Source organism: Tamandua tetradactyla, chromosome 12, assembly GCF_023851605.1.
Source record: "Tamandua tetradactyla isolate mTamTet1 chromosome 12, mTamTet1.pri, whole genome shotgun sequence".
NCBI lineage: Eukaryota > Metazoa > Chordata > Mammalia > Pilosa > Myrmecophagidae > Tamandua > Tamandua tetradactyla.
Window position 1 is genome coordinate 50688324 of NC_135338.1, and position 26913 is coordinate 50715236.

General features: G+C 40.6%; 1 protein-coding gene across 2 annotated transcripts; it reads left to right on the forward strand.

Annotated features, from left to right (window-relative positions):
* The first annotated feature begins 6676 nt into the window (after positions 1-6676).
* Positions 6677-25849, forward strand: PSMC1 (proteasome 26S subunit, ATPase 1). 2 transcript variants are annotated; one of them, XM_077123311.1, is made up of 11 exons: positions 6677-6741; positions 10978-11031; positions 11567-11663; positions 13328-13452; positions 13704-13889; positions 14056-14184; positions 17406-17502; positions 22310-22499; positions 23085-23236; positions 23873-24027; positions 25498-25849. In XM_077123311.1, exons 1-11 carry the CDS (start codon positions 6739-6741, stop codon positions 25630-25632), a joined length of 1323 nt encoding a protein of 440 aa, XP_076979426.1. In that variant the 5' UTR covers positions 6677-6738; the 3' UTR covers positions 25633-25849. The 2 variants fall into 2 exon arrangements, with proteins under 2 accessions (XP_076979426.1, XP_076979425.1); XM_077123310.1 differs by lacking the exon at positions 6677-6741 and adding an exon at positions 10816-10837.
* The last annotated feature ends 1064 nt before the right edge of the window (positions 25850-26913 follow it).

Consider the following 26913-nt stretch of genomic DNA (forward strand, 5'->3'; position numbering starts at 1 on the left):
TGGGAGAGGGGGGAGCTATTGCCTAGTGGGTACAGAGTTTCTGCTCAAAGTGAAAAAAAAGCTGGGGTAACAGATATTGGTGATGGTAGCACAATATTGTAAATGTAATTGTTTTAGCTTCCTATTTCCTCATTGCAAAAGCAAATGCCATGCAATGGGTTGGCTTAAACAATGAGAATCTATTGATGTGCGAAAAAGCCCAAGCCAAAGTGTCATCAAGGTGATGCTTTCTGCCAGGCGACCGTGGCCTTCTGGGGCTGGCTGACAGCGAGCCTGGGTCCCGGGCTTTTCTGTTACACGACAATGCACATGGTTCCAGTGACTTCCAGCTCCTGGCTGCTTCCCTGTGGCTTTCCCTCTCTCTGTGGCCTTCCCTATAAGGCCTTCGGTAATAGGATTAAGACCCATCCTGAGTCCACTGGGCCACAAAGAACTGCAGTAACCTCTTCAAAACGGCCTATGTACAATGAATTAGGATTAAGAACATGTTTTTCTGGGGTTCATCACTCTAAGCCACCTCAGTAATTAATACTACTGAACTGTACACTTGAACATGGGGAAAATGGGAAATTTTGAGGTGTATATATATATTACTACAATAATTTTTTTCAATTGTAATTTTAAAATGCAGGTGTCCAGGCCATCCTCTAGAGTCTGAAGAAGCAGACTCTCTGGGAGGTGGCCCAGAGTCTGCCTTTTAATCAGCGTCTCAGCTGGTTCTGATGCACACTGAGGATGGAGAAGGGTTTTTCGAGCAGGGAGAACACCAGCCTTGAGCACAGGGCCTCTGTCCACCTTTGGCCTCCATCCTACCTCAGCCTCAATTCAGTCTACTTTGGGCAAAAATCCATTAAGAATAAAAAAACAGCACATTGACCTTCTCTCTTGGTGTCCTGGGCTTGTGAAGTGGGTATTACCCCATTATACAGATGAGGAAACTGAGGATGTGAGGGTTTTGTAACTTGCCCAAAGTCACACAGCTGGGACTTTGCATCTTCCCTCCTTGTGTTCTGCCTGGCTCGGTGTCCTTCGTTCAGAGCTAGACTCTGGCTTTTTTAACCCCAAGTAGTACTTTTCCCTGAACTAGGTCCTCTGGGGTTGTTACAGATTGCATTGTTTCCCCCACAAAGACATGTTCAAGTCCTAACCCCGGGTCCTGTGGATGGGAACCCATTTATAAACGGGATGTTTGAAGATGTTATTAGTTAAGAAGAGGCCAAACTCGAGCCCTTGGCCTTGGGGTTCACCCCTTCGAAACATTCTTGCAAAGGACTTAAAATTGGGCCTAATAGTCACCCCCCAGAGATCCTCTTTTGTTGCTCAGACGTGGGCCTCTCTCTAAGCCAAACGGGCAGGTGAACTCACTGCCTTCTCCCCACCCTTCCACCTGCACCTGGTCATGACTCCCAGGGATGTAAATCTCCCTGGCAACGTGGGACAGAAATCCCAGAATGAGCCAGGACCTGGCATCATGGGATGGAGGAAAGTACCTGAAACTGTTGAACTGTGTTCCAGTAGCCTTGGTTCTTGAAGACAATCGTATAAAGATATAATGTTTACAATGTGACTACGTGGTGGTGAAAACCTTGTCTGATGCGCCTTTGATCCAGGGTATGGACAGATGAGTAAAAAAAAAAAAACAATTTTAATAAATAAGTAATGGGGGGACAAAGGGTAAAATTAATTGAGTTGATGGAAATACTAGTGGTCAATGAGAAAGAAGGGTAAGGTGTTGGTATGTATAAATTTTTTCTTATATCTTTTTTCTGGAGTGATGCAAATGTTCTAGAAAATGATCGTGGTGATAAAAGCACAATTATGTGAGGATATTTTTAGCCATTGATTGTGCACCATGTATGGCCTGTATGTGTGTGAAGATTTCTCAATTAAAATATTTTTTAAAAAAAGAGAGGCCAAACTGCATCAGGGTGGGCCTTAATCCAATATTATAAGAGTCCTTATAAACAGAGGAAATCTGGATATAACCAGGAGTAGGTGATGGAGAGAAAAAGAGAGAGGCCATGTGATGGGGACAGAGACTGAGTTACAGGCTGCCAGCATGCCACCACCAAAATGCTACAGACTTCAGAGCAGGCATGGCCCTTCCAGCACCCTCATTTTGTACTTCTAGCCCCCAAAGCTGTGAGATAATAAATTGTTGTGGTTTAAGCCAACCAGCCTTTTTATAGCAGCCCTGGCAAACTAAGACAGTCATTCTCACCAGACTTAACTATGAATGATTTTTGGCCCCCAAATCCACACTTCCTGAGCTCCTGAGCTGGACCATTAGAAGACCTCTAGAGTAGTTCCCAGTGCTGGAGGCCATCATCCTGGGATTCGAGTCCTACCTCCTCCAGGGCCTTGTCAGGGCCCAGCCAGGACAACAGAAGCCACTCTGAACATTTGCAACGAGGGAATTTAAGGCAGCTGATGAGAAGCCAACACAGAGCCAGAGGTAGCCTAGAGATAAGCAACTGCTGAGAGCCACTGTCACCAGTAGGCTGGAGGGACGAAGAAACAATTGTTACCAGAACCCAGGAGCCTGTCACTCTGTGGGCGCTGGAGCCATGGAAGGCATGCAGCTGCTGTGCTGAGATTAAAAGGGAAGGGAGAAATGCGCCAGCTTCTTAAGTCTCCTGCCCTCCATTCTCCTGCCAGGGCTGTTCATTGTGCTAACTGAGCGGAAGCAGCTGAGGTATTATTATTATCCCATTTTTCATATGAGGAAACTGAGGCACAGGAAAGGGAAGTGATATGCCCATGTTCAGAGAGTTAATGTGGTGGACAGAATAATGGCACCCCAAAGAGGTCCACACCCTAATTTGTGGAACCTGGGAATAAGTTAAGTTACACATGTTGGAAAGCAAGCCGTACCTAAAAGAGAATAAATGCTCACCCAATTGTGGAGAAGAAAAGAATTTATTTACGATCTTGCAAGAATGGGCATTCAACCAAAATGTGGTGGCTGACATGACAAATGACAGGAGGCAACAACATTTATTCCCTAAACCTAACATGCAGATCCCTCCCCTGTTTCTTCATTGATTGGGTTCTCCAGAAATTACAGCCTGTCTGAGAGGTCTCACTAACCCACGTGAGTCCCATTCCCCCTCTTCCAGAGATCCTGGTACCTACTTATTTTTCCCATATAAGGAAATGACACCAATGACCAAGCTTACAGAGGGTCCCTCCCTTCCCTGACCATGAAACTGGTCAGGGCTGGTTTTGCAGTTTTGTTTAGTAAGTTTCTCTCATCCTGTGCCATTTCGTGTGAAAACTAAACTTAATTGTATTCTTACACACAGCAAAGGGGAATTAAAATTGCAGATGGAATTAAGGATGCTAATCAGTTCACCATAAGATAGGAAGATTAACCTGAATGGTCTGGGTGGGCTCAAAATAATAATGAGGGCCCTTAAAAGTGGAAGGGGGTCAAATGGACATTGGCACACCGGTGTTTCTGGTGTCAGTGTTTGTGACCCACAATGAATGGAGGTGGCCTAAGGGCACAACGACTGAGGAATGGAAGGGGGAACTGTGGTGCATTTAAAAAAAAAAAGTGGAAGGGGGAGCAAAAGGGGTGTCAGAGAAAGAGGTGTGGAGGTGAGAGCAGAAGTCAGAGTATTTCCATGCAAGAAGGACTCAGTCTGATTCTGCTGGCTTTGAAGGATGAAACAGTCAAGAATGTGGGATGTGGACGGCCTCCAGAAGCTGGAAGAGGCAAGGATTCTCCCCTAGAACCTCAGAAGGAACACAGCCTACTGACACCCTAATTTTAGCCCAGTGAGATCCATGTTGGACTTCTAACCTACAAAATTGTAAGATAATCAGTTTGTGTTTTAATCCATTAAGTTAGTAATGATTTCCTGCAGCAGCAAAAAAATATATGTATTTATATAAAAGCTAGTAACGGATGGAGTCTGTCTGGACTCACTTACGTCACCTATGGCCTGAGTCTGCTGCCCTGAGCCTCCACTGGAAGTGATGTGTCTATTTCTCTCTCCCTCACCACATGCTGTCTCCATCTCCATCCCCTACAGCTCCCTGCCATAGGGCCTTTGCACAGGCTGTTTCTCATCACCAGCTCCACACTCTCTCAAATCTTCCTCACTGTTTAATTTTCCCCATATCATTTATCACCACATGGCATAGTATATACTTTACTTATTTCTGGGTTTATTGTAAGTCTGTCAGGGAAGGGATTTTTACCTGCTTTGTTCGCTGCAGTGTCTTCAGCCCCTGAAGGAGAGCCTGGCACATAGTAAGTGTTCAGAAATTAAAATTCATGAATGAATTGTGAACTAGGTAGCAAATAGAAGAGGGGTGCAACATTGAAACGTAGCCCAGGTAAAGCAGCAAGGCTTGCCAACTCAGCTGGATGGAGATGCGGGAGAGAGAAGAGGAATCTTCTGGCTTGGGTTTGTCCATTAGCCAGGATAGAATATACAGAATACATAAGGGTGAATAGGTCCTAGGGGAAGATGCTATCTTCTGTTTTGATTACCTATAGGACATCCAGGTGTGTGCATGTATATATATATATATATATATATATATATATATATATATATATATATATATACACATAAATGAGGAGAGCTACAGAGATACAGAATTGAAAATAGATACACACACATACTCAAACACGTGCATATGCATAAGTACATATACAGCTACATACATTTATAAACATATGTATACCTTATGGTAAAGTAGGAAATTTGATATTGTGTTTCACATTTCTGAATAGTCTAAAGAAAGCCTTGGCAAATTTGTTTAAAAATCAACAGATAGGGCAGGCCATGTGAATCAGCAGGCAGAGTTCTTGCCTGCCATGCTGGAGACCTGGGTTAAATTTCAGTGCCTGCCCATGGTAAAAAAAAAAAAAAAAAAAAAATCAACAGATATTGTATAGCTCATTTGAACAACTGAAACACAGAGAGCCCAGAATAGGAAAGAGGTCCTTTAATCCTGTGAAGAATATTGTAATGCCTGGATACATCCTAGAGTATATTAAGCAGATAATCAAAAAGTATTGGCAAAGTCCCCAAAGGAATGGGAGAAAGAATATGAAACTATTAAACCTTAACATCAGGAAATCCACTGATAATATATCAAACTTTAGGGACACCCAAATCCATAGGCCATGACTTCGATCCGGAGGCTTACTCTTGTGAAGCTTATCTACGTGGCAGAGAAGCTTAGTCTACCTATAGGCATGCCTAAGAGTTACTTCTGGAGGACCTCTTATGTCACTCAGATGTGGCCTCACTCTCACTAAGCCCAACTCTGTAAGTGAAATCACTACCCTCCCTCCTATGTGGGACATGACATCCAGGAGTGAAAGTCTTCCTGGCGATGTGGGAGATGACCCCCCAGGGATGAATCCAGTCCTGGCACCATGGGATCAGTAATTCCATCCTGACCAAAAGGGGGAAAAGAAGTGTAACTAATAAAGTATCAGTGGTAGAGAGAGTTCAAATAGAGTTGAGTAGCTACTCTGGAGGTTGCTCTTATTCAAGCTTCAGTTAGACCTTGCTACCTGTCATAACCTGCCAAACCCCAAACATACCATTCCAGTCAATCCTAAAGAACACCTAGGGCAATATATAAGATTCCACAAGGCTTCCATGGACTAGAGTAACTTTCCAGAAACCGACAACCTCCAGATGGGTCCCTGGTCCAGATAAGTCCTGAAACCTAGCCCAGCCTCTCCAGAACATCAGATAGTTCCATCTCTGTACCCCCATATTAATGACAGACTCTTCCAATATTAGAAATTTAGAATTGCCATAGCCCAAACAGCCCTAAAGAGAGGGATGGAAAGATCAAAGGTGATGGGGGAGTTATACTGAGAAGACAGGACTTAACAAATGAATATGAATGCTGAATCATTACATTGATATCTCTTTTAGTCTTCAATATTTTAGAGCAGCTAGAAGTAAAAACCTAAAATTATGGAATTGTAACCCGTGTCAAATTCTGAAATATGTTCTAAAATTAATTATGGCGCTGTGCTTGGAAATTTATAGCTTTTTTGTATGTATGTTATTGTTCACAAAAAAAGAAGGAAAAAAATTGATTGTGATGATAAAATAAATTGTTTTAAGCCTTCTAGCCTCCTATATTCTAGCAGCTAAAATGAGTAATCTGAGAGGATGGTATGGTAGCCCATGACAAACTCTGGGATCTGTCCTGTAACCACGTGTTGAAGGGTGCTTTGAAAACCATTGCTTTTTTATTTCTTTGCTTTTTATATATGTTATACTATATGATAAAAAAAAAAAGTTTAAAAGAAATTCCACAGAAAGCATAAAAAAAAAACCAATGTGGTTGAATCAAACAAATGTAATGTTGAGTAAAAGACACCAAACACACATACACACACACAAATCAACAGATATTATTTCTACATTAAAAAGTCCAAAGTTAATTAATTTGATTATTCATAATCTCCCACCCACTCTCCAGCTTGACCCCCTCTTTCCAAGGCAGAAGTAATGCCCTGTCTTGTCAGTTCCTGAGCCTTCTTTCTCGGGGAGACCCAAGGACCAGGAGAAATACAGCTAAAACTGAGGATCATTGCCCTAACGACCAACCAGGCCTGCACAGGCAACTTCGTGCGTGCGGGATTTGGTTCCTATCGGCTTCCGTACCGGCTCCCAGCAACCTCCGCCTCTGACGAGATGCCGGGACGGACGTACTTCCGGCAGCGGCGGCTGGAGCGGCTGAAGCAAGATGGTGAGTGACTAAGGGCTTCGGTTGCTGGTCGCACTGCGGCGAAACTGGCACCGCCAGGCCGCAAGAATGAGGCAGCTACCCGGGAAGCCTGTGGAACTTGGTCCTCTCGCTCCCCCGGCCAGTTCTCCTCCGGAGACAGAGGCTTCCGTGGGCGATACTTAGGTCCACCGCGGGCCGGGGCGCCTAGCGGCCCTTTCTGGGGGTCCTGGAGCCGGGACTATGCGCGAAGGCTCTGCCGGGCGGGCCTGTGGGGCGACCGAGCCTGTGGGGCGACCGAGCCTGTGGGGCGACCGAGCCGGTCAGATTGCCGGGTTTTGCCCCTCCGCCGATCCAAGCTCTGCTATCCTGCTCAGGGGGTTCGACGGGAGCCTATCCAAGAGACTGGGACAGGCTTCTTTTGAGCCGGTCAAGTGAAGGGTTGTGCGAGTAGAGAGGAGGGATGGTTTCCTTCTTCCTAGAGAGGGGAAAGCGGAATGCTGCGAATGGGGGGCTGTTTGAGAGAGGGCTTAAAGACTCATTGTTTACGGCTGGTAGAATTGGTTGAGAAAGGTCTTGTGGTGCGGTTGTAATAATAAAAACCGCTGACGTTTATTCAGTAATTCAGTAAACAAATGTTTTGAATGCCTGCTTTTTTTTTTGTCCCCCTTCTAGTACCTTTTCCAACTGTGACATACCATGACCCTCTGAGTGTAATATATATTTTTTAATTAGTAAAGCCAATCAACATATAATATGAACATTCTATTTTTTCATCACATAGTTGTGTATTCATCATCATGATCATTTTTTAGAACGTTTGCATCAATTCAAAAAAGAAAGAAAAAAAATTTATACATACCATACCTCTTACCCTTTTCATTGATCACTAGCATTTCAATCTACTAAATTTATTTTAACATTTGTTCCCCCATTATTTATTTTTAATCCATATGTTTTACTCATCTGTCCATAAGGTAGATAAAAGAAGCATCAGACACAAGGTTTTAACAATCACACAGTCACATTGCAAAAGCTGTATCATATCATTATATGATCATCTTGAAGAAACATAGCTACTGAAACAGAGCTCTATATTTTCAGGCACTTCCCTCCAGCCACTCTATTAAGCCTTAACTAAAAAGGTGCTATCTATTTAATACATAAGAATAACCTCCAGGATAACCTCTCAACTCTGTTTGAAATCTCTCAGCCATTGACACTTTATTTTGTCTCATTTCTCTCTTCCCCCTTTTGGTTAAGGTTTTCTCAATCCCTTGGTGCTGAGTCCCCAGCTCATTCTAGGATTTCTGTCCCACATTGCCAGGAAGGTCCACACCTCTGGGAGTCATGTCCCACATAGAGAGGGGGAGGGCAGTGAGTTTGCTTGTCATGTTGACTGAGAGAGAGGCCACATCTGAGCAACAAAAGCGGTTCTCTTGGGGGTAACTCTTAGGCCTAATTTAAGTAGGCTTGACCTATCCTTTGTGGGGTTAAGTTTCATATGAACAAACCCAAAGATTGGGGGCTCAGCCTATTGCTCTGGTTGTCCTCACTGCTTGTGAGCATATCAAGAATTCTCCACTTGGGGAAGTTGAATTTTCCCCCCTTTGTCACCATTCTCCCAAGGGGACATTGCCTGCTTAAGAAAGATGTCAAGGAGCCAGATCTAGATGGGGCGGGTTGCCTGTTGTTATTTGGCTATTTTATAGAAAGAGAAAGGATGGGAAGGTATGGCTATTTTAGGAAGGGTGTCTGCTGAAGCACCTCTCAGGAGGTGAAATTTGGACAGAGACCTAAACGTTAGGGAGTAGTCTATGCAGATATCCCAGGGAAAAGCAGCCCAGGCAGAAAGCTCAGCAGGTGCAGGATTTACGTTTGGCATGTCATGAACAGCAAGAAAGCCGCTGTGTCTAGAGTGTGAGTAAAGGCCAGATCACATGGGTCTTATAGGTCCTATAAGAACTTTTGGCTAATATTCTGTGTGAGTAGTATGTGCTAGGTATTTTCCAAGCATTTTCTCGTTTAATCTTCACAACAGCTCCTTGAGTCAAGGACTCTTGTTATCCTTATTTTACCAGAGGAGGAAACTAAGTGCTGAACTGCAACATAGACCTTGTCAGTTTCCCCTAAAGGCCATGCTATGATGTACTGGATATCCATGCAGAAGAGAAGTATATGGGCTTTGGTGTCCAACAGATTTGAATTTGACCCATGGTTCACCTCTGAAAGTTTTGTGATAATAGGCAAAGTCATGTAACGTCTCTGGGCCTGTTTCCTTATCTGTAAATCAGGGTAATAACAGTACCAATCTAATAGTGTCTTTTTGGGGGGTGTGTGTGCATGATCTGGAAATTGAACCCGAGTCTCTCATGTGGAAGGCAAGCATTCTACCACTGAACCACCCATGTACCTAATAATGTCTTTAAGAATTAAATTAGATAATGCCGAAGAAGGCTTTAGAATACTGTTTGGCATATAGTCAGGACTCAAAAACCTCAACATTTGTTAAGATTTATTTGAGGCTGAAGAACATAATGCAAAATGTTCCAGAGTTGAGGAAATCCAGGACCCATTGAGAAAAAATATCTTCCAGGGAACCATACTTGCAGGTTCATAAAAAAGGTAGATGAAGTCTGAAAGGTTAGTTGTAGCCAGTTCCCAGGCATGCATGAATATTAGAGAGCAATTGGAAGGTTTTGAGAAGGGAAATAAAAAGGATCAGCTGATTGTTTTAGAATCAGCTGTAAGAGCCGGATTGGTGAGGGGAGAAGTTGGACCCAGGAAGCTTGGTTGGGAGGCTGCAGTTCAAATAAGAGATGATAGCCTGAACACAAACAGGTGGAGAAATGAAGATAGGATAGATGCAAGAATAAAGAACTGAACCAGAATGGATTTGGACTGCTTCAGAACCCAAATTTTGTAACTAGACTGACAGTTCAAATCCTCACGCAGCTAGGTAGTTTGACTATGTTATCTGATTTTCAGCAACATAAAGGAAATACTATGCCCACTTTCCATTAAGGATACCAAGGCTCAGTAAAGTGGCCTCACTTCCCCAAGGTCACGTAAGTTAGTGATGGAGCCAGAATTCAAACCAGGATTCGTTTACTTCCATGATCATGTTCTCCAACTTGCTGCAGTTTCTCATCAATAGAATGTGAACAGCGAACCCTACCTTGGAGGGTTGCATGGAATAAATGAGAGAGTGAAGGGAAAGGGTCTACTACAGAGTTGGGCACATAGTAAGCAACCACAATGTTAGCCCCCTGGCCATGAGCAGATTTCCTGAAGAGGTATAAGTAATTGTTCAAGGCCTATTTCATTATAACAAATTCTGTTTCACAAAATTTCTGAGCACTTAATTACCTTGTTCAGAATAAAGTACAAAGTTTTAAGAATCTTGCATGTGGAGGAATTTATTTGACCTTAATTCTTTTAAGTAACCACGATATAATAATTTTGTCTTAATAATGAAGCTGATAGTGTGTTAAATTAGAGGTGTCTACACGGAGGTGATTTAAGGAGGCTGAGCAGGCCCTTCTACTCAAGTAAGTTATGTATTTAATCATATTTTAAGTGCCACCAATTCTGAGACATTGCTCATAGCTGAAAAGTCTGTTTTAAAATAAAAACTCAGAAGAAATTTATTTAAAAATCAGAGTTTATTTAATACACTAAGTTCTTAACATCTTAGGATGATTCAGCTTTTTTGGGTCAGGAAGAAACACCAACCTGAAAGCCCAGGCTTTAGGGGTGGGAGGTATATAAAATTGCTATAGAAAGGAGAGTCTCCTGGATCTTAGTGTGATCTCAGTAAGAAGTAAACAGTCAATAGAAGATTGAATATGTAAAATGACTTAGCTTTTATGGCCTAATTTTGTGAAATTTGGTAACGTCATTCTGGTAACTATATATTAAAGAATGTCAAGCCCTATACCTTCCCCTCAAGAAGGGTGGTCTTAGAATTTTAGCCTCATTATGATACATTAGTTCTGTCTATTTCTTAATAGAGTTGTTTTTTATTCTAACATGTAGTCATTTGCATGGTGCGTCATTGTCTACTAATGCCTTTTCAGGGAAAAAAGAAATTCTACCACACTAAATGTACACATTGACTGCAAGTACATCTTGGGTTCAGAAATGTTGAAATGTGGGGGAAGTGTTAATATTTTAGAATCACAGGAAAATAAGCAGAATGATCTTTTTAAATTATCATATTCTAAATTAATACCTCTTTCTGATTTTCTTCTTTCTCAGGGTCAAAGTCAGAGTGGTGGTCATGGTCCGGGAGGTGGCAAAAAGGATGACAAGGTAAATAAGCTGGATATATGCTGCAGTGTGATTAAATTGTGGGAGAATGTCAGAGGTCTCAGCTGATGAGTTCTTTGGCAGTTCATGAATTTTTAAATGCAAAATAAATGATCATTTGGTCATTTAACTAGCCTGGCCTACTGATACATCCTTTTCATGCTTTAGAAAAGATTGTTGACCTAATAATACCAAAGTGTTAAAGTAAATTGCGTATAATTTTAGTGTTTAATATCCTGAGGTATGAAGAATTGTCTCATATTACTTAATACTATGAATTCTGATCTCTCTATACCAATGGAATAGTTGACCTCACTATCTGTGTATGGTAAAAAGAATGATCAGTTATGTTTACTTACTAATATTGCAAGAATATGAAACCTCATTTTTTTAAAAAAGGGCAATTTCTTAATAGAATCCTAAAAGATTAAAAAAAAAATTATGTGTCCTGGAACTAGATGATGGTGGTGTAGAAATAAGTTTGTATTTTAATATGATTTCCACATGATATTTTTTCCTGCTGTTCTAAAAACTTAAGGACAAGAAAAAGAAATATGAACCCCCTGTACCAACTAGAGTGGGTAAAAAGAAGAAGAAAACAAAGGGACCAGATGCTGCCAGCAAACTCCCACTGGGTAAGGCATCCTTCCTTGCTGTCTTTCCCATTCTTAGGGGAAACCATCTCTATACATGTAGCTTAGAGATCTAAAAGGAGAGACAGAAAATGGGGTGATATAAGCTCTAACTCTGAAAATGTAACCCCTTCTAGATAGCTCCTGTGCACAATTCCTTAAGATTGGCATAAAAGCTATATTTTGTTTTAAAATATATCACTGTATCTCATTTTAAGAAAACCCATTGGTTTCCTTTAGCCAGCTCCTCGAGTGCATTAAAAGTTTTAAATTACAGGGTGGGCCACTGTGGCTCAGCAGGCAGAGTTCTCACCGCCATGCCAGAGACCCAGGTTTGATTCCTGGTGCCTGCACATGCAAAAAAAAAAAAGGAGTTTTAGATTACAAAATTGGGATGAGTTTGAATAACTCAGAAACACATATTTCATAAAATGGAATTAACACTATATTGAAATTTAGAGCATGCAATACCTGAACTTAAAATTTTTCGATGGCTTCCTCTGGAACATGGAATAAAACTCAAACCTGGTGATGTGTCTTATCCCACGTCTCCATCCTCTGTTCCTAGGAGTCCCCTTTACTCATTAGTCACACTGCCCTGCCTTGTGTTGTTCAGATATGCCTGACTCTTCTCCACATCAGGGCCTTTTCCCTTCCCTCTATTTAAAGTTTCTTCCCATGGCTGCCTGCTTCTCATCCCTTAGGCTTTAGCTCAGACCCTCTCCCCACCCCCACCTAAAAAAGTACATCCCTGTGAAAAATAAAAAAAACGTTTACAAATATGCTTGGTTAAGAACAAAGTGAGTCAGATAATAAAACCTACCGTTACTCTGCTGGAATGAATCAGTATGATATTGGTACCGAAATAGACAATTGACAGAAGAGGGTAGAAAGCCCAAAAACTAGAGTCAGGTTACATGGATATATATGTTAGAGGTGACATTTCAGTTCTGTGGGAAGAAAATGGGTTATTTAATATAATTGGTTGGCATTTTTCTTTCATGATAAAAAGAGACTAGGCTCTTTGCCTCTTGCCAGATGGATTACAGATATAAGTTTGAAAATAAATAGATGAAAATTCAGGATTATATTTATTTAATCTTAGGGGAAACCCAGAAGCCACAAAAGAAAAATTGATAGATTTGTCTATATAAATGTTAAAATTGCTCATGGCATGAGGCTTTACAACAAAGCCAAAAGAAACAATAGAGTGTTGGAAATTATTTGCCACATATCTGACAAAGGAAGTTAAAACTCTGATATTTCAAAATTTTTTTTGAAACAGGAGGAGTCTGCATACAGGTGAAAAGCAACAGTGTATACTAATGGCGCAGCATTTATAACCTTTTATTAGCACCTATAGGGGAAAATTAACCAAACCAAACTATCTTTTGGAGCAGTTACTTTTTTCTTCTTTAACTGTACAGGTGGTTCAGTCGGTGTACATCATTTTTTGTTAGCTATTTAGTCATAAGCTTTATCTCCCATTTTCACATGTTTGTCTAAACTGTCAAAAGCCCTTTTTCCCTTTCCATTTAGGTACCTGCTTATTCAGGGTTATCAAACTTAGAGTTCTTCAGCCTATCCACCTAAATGAGTTTATTTTAACCAAATTAATTGCAAACTTCAAGCTCCAAGTAAAATTAAACTTGACATTTTAATTACAGTGACACCTCACACTCAGTGCCGGTTAAAATTATTGAAGTTAGAGAGAATTAAAGATTACCTTCTCATGGAGGAAGAATTCATTAGAAATCAGGAACAAATGAAACCACTAGAAGAAAAGCAAGAGGTAAGTTGAGAAGTAACTATGATTTCCTTTTATACAAATTGAAAGACTCTATTTAGAACCCAGACCCCCATGAACACATGAGATTCATGTAGTTGAACCTGTCCACATATTTTTTTCTGTCCACATTTTTCTGAAGCATTGTCAAGTCTCCTTTAAAAGCATCAACTGCTTTATAAATCTGATGGACTACCAGGATCATCTACTTTTTAGGTCTAATCTTTTTCTTCTTGGCATAATCTTCCCTTATGTAGGAGGAAAGATCAAAGGTGGATGATCTGAGGGGGACCCCAATGTCAGTAGGAACCTTGGAAGAGATCATTGATGACAATCACGCTATCGTATCTACATCAGTGGGCTCAGAACACTATGTCAGCATTCTTTCATTTGTGGACAAGGATCTACTAGAACCAGGCTGCTCTGTTCTGCTCAACCACAAGGTATATTGATACAGTCTCTAAGAAGCTCATTGGGGTGCTTTCTCCTTCCTGTTTGATCTGTCCCCCTGTCCTGTGGAAATAGATCACCAGTGATTCCTAACAGTGGAGAAAGATGCTGTGTTATAAGGGGATTGTGTAAACCTCTCGTGCCTGTGTTCCCTGTTAGGTACATGCAGTGATAGGGGTCCTGATGGATGACACTGATCCCCTAGTCACAGTGATGAAGGTGGAAAAAGCCCCCCAGGAGACCTACGCTGATATTGGGGGATTGGACAACCAAATTCAGGAAATTAAGGTATGGCTGGAAACCAGCTCTGGGTTTTTAAACTTTGGTGTATTGCTGCTGTCTCATTTTAGGTGCTTTAGAGTCAGTTTGCTTTTTTTTTCCTTTACTGATCAGACCAGTAACTAATTTAGAGCTCGCTAGTTGTGGTTTTTAGCTTTGCTAATACTGGATTTAGTAATAAAAACGCAGTAACTTATATGACAGTTCCTTTTGCAGCTGCATTACTTAATACTTTTTGTATATAATATGAAAATATAATGTTCCCAGTGTGTTGCTGTCAGTGTGGATATCCAGAAACTTCTGGTGTTGTGTGAAGATAGAGTGAGCAGCATACACTATGTGTGCCCACACACGTTTACACTGTGGTGGGGTCTAGAACATAATTTCAGCCCCTGCATTGGTCCTGGAGGTGGGGAGGGAAGTGGCCACTCATGATGGCTCTGGGCTGGTTCTCTGCAGGTTCTTTCATATGTAGGGAAGTCATTAAGAACTATTACATGTCTCCACTGGTAACCTCTCAGTTGGGAAATATCCATGATGTTCCTAAGCAGGAACTGCAATCAGAACATTTTTCCAGTTTTTATATATACTATGAGAAGGGTACGTTTTTGCTTTTCTGTGTCCCTTTTGCTAGGAAGGAACTTGTGTGGTCTGTAGTCTTAAATGTATTCAAGGTTGATGACCAAAAAATGAAAGGCACAATGGCAGAATTCTTACCTGCCATGCCAGAGACCTGGGTTCAATTCTCGGAGCCTGCCCATGCCAAAAAAATAAAAAATGAAAGGGACATTTGGTGGCTGTTTGGTTGCTGGGAGCTGAAGTAGGATTGGTGTCCTCTTCAGTATGCTCTTGCTGCTACTGGAAGTCAAGTACATTGTCTCTAGGAAGAGTGATTGAGATTTCAGCCTATTTTTTTTTTTATTAATTAAAAAAATTAACTAACACAACATTTAGAAATCATTCCATTCTACATATGCAATCAGTAATTCTTAATATCATCACATAGATGTATGATCATCATTTCTTAGTACATATGCATCGATTTAGAAAAAGAAATAGCAAGATAACAGAAAAAGAAACAAAATGATAATATAGAGAAAAAATAAAAATAAAAATAAATACAAAAATATATAAGAAAAAAACAACTATAGCTCAGATGCAGCTTCATTCAGTGTCTTAACATAATTACATTACAATTAGGTAGTATTGTGCTGTCCATTTTTTTTTTTTTTTTTTTTAGAAATCATACCATTCTACATATGCAATCAGTAATTCTTAACATCATCACATAGATGCATGATCATCGTTTCTTAGTACATTTGCATCGGTTTAGAAGAACTAGCAATACAACCGAAAAAGATACAGAATGTTAATGTAGAGAAAAAAAATAAAGGTAATAATAGTAAGAACAAAACAAAACAAAACAAAAACCTATAGCTCGGATGCAGCTTCATTCAGTGTTTTAACATGATTACTTTACAATTAGGTATTATTGTGCTGTCCATTTTTGAGTTCTTGTATCTAGTCCTATTGCACAGTCTGTATCCCATCAGCTCCAATCACCCATTATCTTACCCTGTTTCTAACTCCTGCTGAACTCTGTTACCAATGACATATTCCAAGTTTATTCTCGAGTGTCGATTCACATCATTGGGACCATACAGTATTTGTCTTTTAGTTTTTGGCTAGATTCACTCAGCATAATGTTCTCTAGGTCCATCCATGTTATTACATGCTTCATAAGTTTATCCTGCCTTAAAGCTGCATAATATTCCATCGTATGTATATACCACAGTTTGTTTAGCCACTCGTCTCTTGATGGACATTTTGGCTGTTTCCATCTCTTTGCAGTTGTAAATAACGCTGCTATAAACATTGGTGTGCAAATGTCCGTTTGAGTTTTTGCCCTTAATTCCTTTGAGTAGATTCCCAGCAATGGTATTGCTGGGTCGTATGGCAATTCTATATTCAGCTTTTTGAGGAACCGCCAAACTGCCTTCCACAGTGGTTGCACCATTTGACATTCCCACCAAGTGGATAAGTGTGCCTCTTTCACCGCATCCTCTCCAGCACTTGTCATTTTCTGTTTTGTTGATAATGGCCATTCTGGTGGGTGTGAGATGATATCTCATTGTGGTTTTGATTTGCATTTCTCTAATGGCCAGGGACATTGAGCATCTCTTCATGTGCCTTTTGGCCATTTGTATTTCCTCCTCTGAGAGGTGTCTATTCAAGTCTTTTTCCCATTTTGTAATTGGGTTGGCTGTCTTTTTGTTGTTGAGTTGAACGATCTCTTTATAAATTCTGGATACTAGACCTTTATCTGATATGTCATTTCCAAATATTGATTCCCATTGTGTAGGCTGTCTTTCTACTTTCTTGATGAAGTTCTTTGATGCACAGAAGTGTTTAATTTTGAGGAGTTCCCATTTATTTATTTCCTTCTTCAGTGCTCTTGCTTTAGGTTTAAGGTCCATAAAACTGCCTCCAATTGTAAGATTCATAAGATATCTCCCAACATTTTCCTCTAACTGTTTTATGGTCTTAGACCTAATGTTTAGATCTTTGATCCATTTTGAGTTAACTTTTGTGTAGGGTGTGAGATATGGGTCTTCTTTCATTCTTTTGCATATGGAGATCCAGTTCTCTAGGCACCATTTGTTGAAGAGACTGTTCTGTCCCAGGTGAGTTGGCTTGACTGCCTTATCAAAGATCAAATGTCCATAGATGAGAGGGTCTATATCTGAGCACTCTATTCGATTCCATTGGTCGATATATCTATCTTTATGCCAATACCATGCTGTTTTGACCACTGTGGCTTCATAATATGCCTTAAAGTCAGGCAGTGCAAGACCTCCAGCTTCGTTTTTTTTTCCTCAAGATGTTTTTAGCAATTCGGGGCACCCTGCCCTTCCAGATAAATTTGCTTATTGGTTTTTCTATTTCTGAAAAATAAGCTGTTGGGATTTTGATTGGTATTGCATTGAATCTGTAAATCAATTTAGGTAGGATTGACATCTTAACTATATTTAGTCTTCCAATCCATGAACACGGTATGCCCTTCCATCTATTTAGGTCTTCTGTGATTTCTTTTAGCAGTTTTTCAGCCTATTTTTTTAAGTGAGGCTATCATTGAAAGCAAGATCTACTGATGATACTGACTAATGGATTTGCTAATAAAATCTCAGTATGGAAACCTTTCATTTTTACTGAATGTTTGTTTTCTGTAGGAATCTGTGGAGCTTCCTCTTACACATCCTGAATATTATGAAGAGATGGGTATAAAGCCCCCCAAGGGGGTCATTCTCTATGGTCCACCGGGCACAGGTACGTTCTGTGTTTGACACTTTCCAGGCACTCAGCTCATCTTTTGAGCAGCTCCATTGGCTAGGTATGATCACCTAACTGTTGAATGAACAGATCACAGTTTCTTGGTTTAAAAACAGGGATGCTCAACCATTGCCATATATTGGCATTACCTTGATGCTTTGAAAGTATTTAGAGATTCACTTTATGGTCTTCGGTGTGGCCTGAACACAAGAAGCTATATTGAAGAACCGCTGATTTGAAAGCTTTTTTGTGGTACGCAGATTATGTTCATTTCCCTGACCCCATGGTACTGAATAAATAAATACATGCTGGATAGATAAATGGATGCAAATATATATATATTTGGTTCATTATGCACTAGGTTGACCTTAATTTGTACAAAAATTTATATTTTGACTAGTGCATTTCCTAATATAACTTATGTACACAGCTTAATTGAAAACCGTAAGTACATGGAACCTTGAGTAGGGCATGAGATTTTGTAGGTTTGTCCAGAATGATGCCTCGATAAATCCCAGAAAGATTTGAACAGTGAATAAAAAAGCATTTGCAAGGTCCCCTTGGGGGAATGGTGAGAAAGGGGGAAAATTCAGCTTCCCCAAGTGGAGAATTCTTGATATTCTCGCGAGCAGTGGGGACAGCCAAAGCAGTAGGCTGAGCCTCCAATCTTGGGGTTTCTTCATATGAAACTTAACCCTGCAAAGAATAGGCTAAGCCTACTTAAAATTAGGCCTAAGAGTCACCTCCAAGAGAACCTCTTTGGTTCCTCAGATGTGGCCTCTCTCAGCCAACATGCCAAGCATATTCACTGCCCTCCCCCTCTCTACGTGGTACATGACTCCCAGGAGTGTAAACCTCCCTGTCAATGTAGGACAGAAATCCTAGAATGAGCTGGGACTCAGCACCAAGGGATTGAGAAAACCTTCTCGACGAAAAAGGGGAAGAAAGAAATGAGACAAAATAAAGTGTCAATGGCTGAGAGATTCCAAACAGAGTTCAAAGGTTATTCTTATACATTAAATAGATACCACCTTTTTAGTTAAGATGTAACAGAGAGGCTAGAGGGAAGTACCTGAAAATGTAGAGCTGCGTTCCAGTATCCATGTTTCTTGAAGATGATTGTATAATGATAAAGCTTTCACATTGTGACTGTGTGATTGTGAAAACCTTGTGTCTGATGTGCCTTTTATCTACAATAGGGAGAGATGAGCAAAACATATGGATTAAAAATAAATAGTGGGGGAACAAATGTTAAAATAAATTTAGTAGATTGAAATGCTAGTGGTCAATGGAAAGGGTAAGGGGTATGGTATGTATGAATTTTTTTCTGTTTTCTTTTTTGAATTGATGCGAATGTTCTAAGAAATTATGATGAATATACAACTATGTGATGAAAAATTAATTAATTAATTTTTAAAAACTGCATCAGAGCAGATTAGGGATGAAGTTCTAGAATAGTGCCTGATAAATAATAGGCTCTCAATAAAAATTTTTTACAATTAAAAAAACAAAATAAGTTGTACAGCCCAGGACTTAGTAGTTCATTGCTATGTAAATTCCAAAGAAAGAGTAGTCATTTGATTGAGTGAATTAATAGCTATGTTCCTAAGAAGTTCTGTACCAACTAAACATTGCCCAGAAGTGTGAGGCTCTAGAAGGGATCACTCTTACTGTAGTCCCTTGTCTTACAGATCAGGAAATTACATTTCAGAGAGGTTGGGGGTTGGCTTGAGGCACCATTAGGATTGGGAGTTGAGCTGGTAGTGGTGTTGGAGCTGGAAGGCAGGCCTTATGCATGACCTGCAGCCATGTGCCCTCTGCTTTTGCACTACCAGGGTTCAGGGGAAGCTCTGGACAAGCAGGCCTGTCGAAGAGAAGGGAGACTTGTTCAGTGACCCCTCTGGCCACTGAAGCAACCCAGAAGCTGGACTTGGGGTGCTTCTGGATTGTAAGATCCCCTCCATGTAAAAGATTCTTTGCCTTCTTTTTACCATCCTTAATTGATATTCTCAGGGAGCAGTCCAGCCTTCTAAGCTTTTTTTTTTTAAATTAACAAAACAACATACAGACACAAACATTCTTAACATATGAACATTCCACACTTCGTGTACAGTCAGTGGCTCACAATATCATCACATAGTTGCATATTGATCACCATGATCATTTCCTAGAACTCTTGCATCACTCCAGGAAAAGAAATAAAAAGAAAAAACTCATACATACCATACTCCCTACCCATCCCTCCCACTGACCACTAGTATTTCCATCTACCCAATATATTTTAACCTTTGTTCCTCTATTTTTTTCTATACCCCTCACCACTCCCTTTCATTGACCACTGGTATTTGACCACTGGTATTTCAATCGACTCAATTTATTTTAACATTTGTCCCCTATTATCTACTTATTTTTAATGCATATGTTTTACTCATTTGTCCGCACTGTAGACAAAAGGAGCATCAGAAACAAGGTTTTCACAATTACATAGTCACACTGCAAAAAAAAATTCTGTTCTTGCTGTGGACCTGTGAATCTCAAAACAAGTTTTCTAGTGCCAAGATGCAAAGGAGGATATTCACAGGATATAGATTGTCATTTCCATAGGGAGAAATTGGAAGGAAGATCTGCAGGCAAACACCATTGGATTTCCAAGTCTGAAAGTCATTTATCCTTCGGCTGTAGAAAGCGGCAGTCCCACCCCTTCCAAGGGCCTATGCAGTGGCCCGCCTCTTTCCAAATCAACCTCGGGGAACATCGAGGAGACCACCTCTGGGCTCCACTCTCTCCAGGCATCAGGGCCACCCCTGGGCTCTCTGCCATTTCTGGGGCACACTGTGTTCTAGTTTGCAAAGGCTGTGTTTTAGTTTGCTAGCTGCCAGAATGCAACACACCAGAGACGGATTGGCTTTTAATAAAAGGGGATTTATTTTGTTGGTTCTTCAGAGGAAAGGCAGCTAACTTTCCACTGAGGTTCTTTCTTACGTGGAAGGCACAGGATGGTCTCTGCTGGTCTTCTCTCCAGGCCCCTGGGTTCCAACAACTTTCCCCGGGGTGATTTCTTTCTCCATCTCCAAGGGCCTGGGCTGAGCTGCAAGTGCTGAGATGAGGAATGCCAAGCTGCTAGGCTGTGCTATGTTGCGATCTCTCATTTAAGCACCAGCCAATTAAGTCAAACATCACTCATTGCAGCAGATACGCCTCCTAGCTGACTGCAGATGTAATTGGCAACAGATGAGGTTCACGTACCGTTGGCTTATGTCCGCAGCAACAAGATTAGGTATGCTCACCTGGCCAAGTTGACAACTGAATCTAACTAACACAGGCTGTATCATTAAACAGTCCTCTTCAAGAAATCTGGCTACTGGAACACAGCTCCAGTTTCAGGCACTTCCCTCTAGCCTCTCTAATACACCTTAAACTAAAAAGGGGATATCTATATAATGCATAAGAACAACCTCCAGGACAACCTCTTGACTATGTTTGAATTTTCTCAGCTCCTGACACTTTATTTTGTCTCATTTCTCACTTCCCGCTTTCGATTGAGAAGGTTTCCTGAATCCCTTGATGTTGAGTCCCAGCTCGTTCCAGGATATCTGTCCCACATTGACAGGGAGGTTTACACCCCAGGGAGTCATGTCTCATGTAGAGAGGGTGAGGGCAGTGAGTTTGCTTGCCGTGTTGGCTGAAAGAGAGAGAGAGACCACATCTGAGCAACAAAAGACAGCCTTCTAAGCTTTTGCACCTGCTCCTGTGCCTCTAACAAGTAGGAATGTCATTTTGTTTGCATCTTGTTGCAAAGCTTAGCTTCCTATCCTTCTTTGCACTTCCATGAAATTTTCAGTGTCTCTTACCAGCCAGCTACCATGCTTCTCTTCCTGTGCATTCCTAAGGTTGGTCCTTCACCAGCGCTGCCCAAAATGGTCTCTATGTCCTTGAGCAACTACCCAGCCCCTTGGCCATGTCCTCATTCACAGTGAAAATAGCTTAAGTCTTCCAGGTGATTTTTTTGGGTTTGACATGACACAGAAATATTAGGGAATCAATCAGAGCAGTATTGGAAAAGTTGTTCAAAATCTTCCCTGAGATCAAGAAGAGGAACTGCCTGTCAGGACATGCCACAGATTGAGAAAAGTCTCTCAAACTTTGAGCAGCTCTCGTTTGTAGGCTTCATCAAGAGACAGTTATGTCTGGGTGTCTGAGCCTGCAGCAGGCCTACCAGTGGGTTCTCATTTAGTAGCACCTGGGGTGTAGCAGTGCTCATGAGCACTGGATGTGTCTCTAAATTTAGGGTCAAATTTAGCCTCTTCAGACATTTTTTTTATTATTGATAACAGTTTAGTTTGGTTCTCTAGCCTTACTTGGGTGGGATAGAGGGGAAAATAGGGCAGGTTAATATTATACGCAGCTTTGAAAGGACCCCAAGGAAGGCTCACTCAGAGAAAAAGTATTTTTTTCCTGGTTGGTACACCTCATTTCTTCCTACAGGTGGTTCACAGTTTGCAATTCTTCAATGAAAATGTTGGGTCATAGTTTGAAAATAACAAAGTAGAAAAATATTTTCTGACATTACTATGATGAATTTAGGAAGATACTTGAAAATAATTAAAATGTGGTATTTAATGGATTTTTCTAATTTTCCTCTTAACCTACTTCAGAGAACACAGTCAGGACACCTGAATGATGACATGCTATTTCATCACTGGGGTGCACCCATTTTTGATGTTCATTTGAGGTAGTAATGGTAATGGTTTTTCAGTTTAAACAGCACTTCAGTTTTTTCTTTTTCTTTTTAAATCTAAAATAGGTAAAACATTGTTAGCCAAAGCAGTAGCAAACCAAACCTCGGCCACTTTCTTAAGAGTGGTTGGCTCTGAACTTATTCAGAAGTACCTAGGAGATGGGCCCAAACTTGTGCGGGAATTGTTTCGAGTTGCTGAAGAACATGCACCATCCATTGTGTTTATTGATGAAATTGATGCCATTGGGACAAAAAGGTAGACTTTTTCTCTTCCAGCTTCTTTGCATTATCGAGAAGTAAAAACCATATAGCTCATCTATGAGATTGAACAGTCACTAGGCATCACCCATGTGTCCTGCATGTTGGTTTGTCACAGTTCTTAACTACACATGGCTCTCCCTGGATGCTTTAGGCTCTGCTTTTCCAGGTGCTGATTAACAGCTTATCCAGAAGTTGTTTGGTTTTAGAAATTGCTCAATCACCATGTCTCAAGCATCTACTCTGAGCTAGGTCCCATTCTGGACTCCAGGAACATGGCAGTGAATATGACAGAGTCTCTGCCCAAAAGGGACTCAAAGTCAAGTTGGGAGAGCCAGACATCAAACATGGAGACAAAATAAATGATATAATTTCAGGCACTGAAACTGCTGTGTAGAAAATGTAGTGTGTAATTTGGTAGGTTGGGGGGATCCTGCTTTTTAACTATAGCATAATTGAGGGAATGATGTTGGCTTGAGATCAGAGTGGTGAATTTTGCTCTGATGAGGTATTTGCTGTAATTCCTCTTTAGCAAGAGATCAGTTGGGTCTTCAGTCTTACTACTTTTTCTCTTTTTTTAAAGATATGACTCAAATTCTGGTGGTGAGAGAGAAATTCAGCGAACTATGTTGGAACTATTGAACCAGTTGGATGGATTTGATTCAAGGGGAGATGTGAAAGTTATCATGGCCACTAACCGAATAGAAACTTTGGATCCAGCTCTTATCAGACCAGGTTATATTTGCTTTTGTTTCATTATGGAGCATCAGTGAGTTCCTATGTATTTGTGTGTGTGTTACATCTACTTTGGGGACAACTGTTAAAAAAAAAATTATATAAAGGCATATATTGTACTGAAGCATAGTATAATTTACCAAAAATACATCCCCTTGAAATTATGGTTAAATAAGAAAATGGTATAGTCTATGCAGCCTAGCCCTTTAAATTCTCATCTATATCTTAATCTTTTGTTTCCATAGTAAATAGACCCTCTTTAGCCTCAAGAACGTCCTTCTTTTGAAGAAATAATTCATATGATAGTTCTGATTAAGTTCAGATAGGACTAGAAGAAGCAGTTGTTAATTTGTTTACTATCTTTTATAATATGTAAACAAGATTTATCTATCCTTTTATATACCACTAGGATTCCTTTAATTTATTTCTGAAGGTACCAAACCAGAGAAGATTTCCTTTAAGTGGGGTGAATTCAACTGTAGAAACTTATAAACTACAAAAAAGAAATGTTCTCTTTTTTAAATTTGGACCGTATTTTAAGCTGCATGTGTAAGGAGATGGGTTAAGTCCTCTATTTGAGCCAAGGCAATCCCAGGTTCTGGACAAGGGTGTATCTGAAGGCCTTTGTACCTGCAGGCCGCATCGACAGAAAGATCGAGTTTCCCCTGCCCGATGAGAAGACCAAAAAACGCATCTTCCAGATTCACACGAGCAGGATGACGTTGGCCGATGACGTAACCTTGGATGACTTGATCATGGCTAAAGATGATCTCTCTGGTGCTGACATCAAGGTGAGACCCTGGGCGAGGTCAGCTTGTCGCTCACCAAAGTGCATTTCAGCCAGGAAAGGCTCTGTGTTCTCATTATGTGGTTAATCTTGTTGTGTGGTCTGTGGGTTTTGGCATAGTAATCTTTGCTGCTGACTTGCCATTAAGCTCAAATGATAGATTTGCTTTTTATTTAAAATATTCAATACATTATTTTATGAAATAAGTGACCCAAGTCACCTGCAACCACAAGCATCAGTCGCTGGCAGTAAGCTGATCTACTTCCCCACCGGCCCAGGTGGCTTTCTCAGTGTGTCAGATGTCATCACCCTGCCCCAGCTCCAGATGGAATATCTTCTGGAAGATCTTAGATCAGAGCTACAACATGGGGACCAGCATCTCATGCATTCCTATATTCAATATTATTCTGATTGGCTGTACCAGACTGACCAGGAAAAAGTCTTCCTCCTGGTTTATCACACGTGTATGAGTTAGGATAATTCTTCCCCGATGACCAGAACTTAAGAGCAAAGCCTGGCATTATTGTATCTAGATATACTTATCAACCCACTTCTCATTGGAAAGTCTGAGTCAGGTGCAAAAACCTCATTGGGGGAGAGGTGCAGACACTCACTGCCTTCCAGGTTGGTGCCTATGTATACTGTGGTTCACTGCCATCTTTCCTGTAGAACAGTTAGTGTCTTAATTGATGAGTAAAATCTTTCTTTTTTTAAATTGAAATTATTTTTTTTATTTTGCAATATCAATTTCAAGCCTTCAGAAAAGTTGCAACATAGCATAGTCAGTACCCTTATACCCATCACCTAGATTTACCAGTTTCACGCTTTACCTGTTTGCTTTATCTCTCTGTAAAGAAACATACTCTCTTTTCTGCTGAACCATTTGAAATAAATATCCTCATGCCATAACCAAATAGAAACTTCACAGCCAGGATTAAACATGTCTTTATCACATCACATTGCATTCTTGTTGTATTTTACTTTTGGCAAGTCATTATTGAAGAAATAAATAGATGAGAATAAATGCTATTCTGATACTTATAATATCTAATCAGAGTATATGTTATTATTATAGGTGAATAGGATATATGTGTACTTTATGTTGCCTTGAGTGTAATTTCATAGGGAAATTACTCCCTTTAACAGCAGTGGAGCTGTGACTACATAGTGGTTTGCCAGCCAACATGACTAGTTAGAAGCTGAGCCAAACTGAAGCCTAGAGCCTCGATTCCTGGGCCCGACTTCCTTCTTGGTTATAATTACTCCCAGTTTAAGCTACCATAAATCCTTTTGGAAAATAATTGGGATGCTTAAAACATTTATTTAAAAGTCTAATCTTTTCCCAAATGGTTTGAGCAATTTGTGTTTAACCTGAATTTTTTATAGCCTGTTTCAAAATTGATCTCTCTGAATTGCTTGTTAGAATGAAAAGAAAAGGTATTTCACTTTCTGAACATTCTATTCTTTCTTGTAGGCAATCTGTACAGAAGCTGGCCTGATGGCCTTGAGAGAACGTAGAATGAAAGTAACAAATGAAGACTTCAAAAAATCTAAAGAAAATGTTCTTTATAAAAAACAAGAAGGCACCCCTGAGGGGCTGTATCTCTAACTGAACCACAGGCCTTCAAGAAAATGGTTGGGCATTTTCTCAACCTCTTCAGAGGAAGAAATTGGGGAAGTTGACCAGGAGAATCCATAATCCAGTTGATTTTTGTTAACAAAACATTGTGTATCTTTTTGAGTGTGATGTGTAGGAAGCCCCTTGGGCTGCATTTGTCTGTTGTTCACTGCAGCACTGTTTCCCAGTAAAGCCTACTCTTTCAGAAGTGCTACATTCCTGTTTCTGCAGTCTCTCCACCCTGCTGCTCAGCAGCCAACAAGTGAGTAGATCCAGGTGCTGGGGAAACCTCTGGGCAAGATACTCTCAGGCTGACAAGTATAAGGAGTGCAGACTTCAACTTCCACAGACCCTCTCACCCCCACCATATTCCCAAAGCCAACAGTAGAGTTGTGGAACAGAAATTAATGGGGAAAAAATGATCATAACCACATAAGCAGCAATCTATTGTTTAAATAATAAAAGCTGAATGGTTGTTGCTTCAAAAAAGAAGAAAATACAGCTTTCCCTTTAGTAAGTTGTGTGGACCATGTGGGTTCTCAGCACTCGGGTTGGGTGGGGGGTGGTCAGCAAGAAGTAATGGTGTTCTTAAGAAACTGACAGGTTTCTAAAGGAAATCTCAAAAGGTCAGAGTGAAAGAATCCCATACCAGCCCCATCTTCCCTTAGAGATCAGAAGCCTCCTCCCTTTCAAAAGTCATTACTATGCACTCCCCCCATCTGCCTCCCTTCCAAAACGATCCAGTTCTAAAGCTGTGAAGTGGGGTAGGTCAAGGAAAGCGTCCACTTGGGGTGATGAGGGTGACTTGGCATGCTTTATCAAAACCCAGATGGTGTTGGGGGTGTGTGATGTTTATTATTTTGCCATCTTAACAAATTACTACAAACTTAGGCTAAAGCAACACAGATTTACTTTGCAGTTCTCTAGGTCAGAAGTCTGAAACAGGTCTTCCGAGGCTAAAGTCAAGGTGCTGTCAGGGCTGCAGTCCTTTCTAGAGGCACAAGGGGAGGATCCAAGTCCTTGTTTATTCAGGTTGTTGGCAGAGTTGTTTCTTGGGTTGTAGGATTGAGGTCCCCATTTCCTTCGCTGTCAGCCAGGAGCTTTCCCAGCTTCTAAAGGTTGTCCTCAGAGCTTGGCTTGTGGCCCCTTCCTCCATTTTCAGAGCCAGCATAGTGAGTCAGGTCTCTCTCACACTTTAAATTACTCTTTTATTTTCCATCATCAAGTCACTAACTTACTTCCTTCCTCTTCCACTTTGAAGGGCCCATGTGA

Excerpts from the sequence above, each read along its gene's own strand:
- PSMC1 (XM_077123310.1), top strand. Across the intron at positions 13,453-13,703 it reads CACTAGAAGAAAAGCAAGAG|GAGGAAAGATCAAAGGTGGA; the intron begins GTAAGTTGAGAA and ends TCCCTTATGTAG. Across the intron at positions 13,890-14,055 it reads CTGTTCTGCTCAACCACAAG|GTACATGCAGTGATAGGGGT; the intron begins GTATATTGATAC and ends GTTCCCTGTTAG.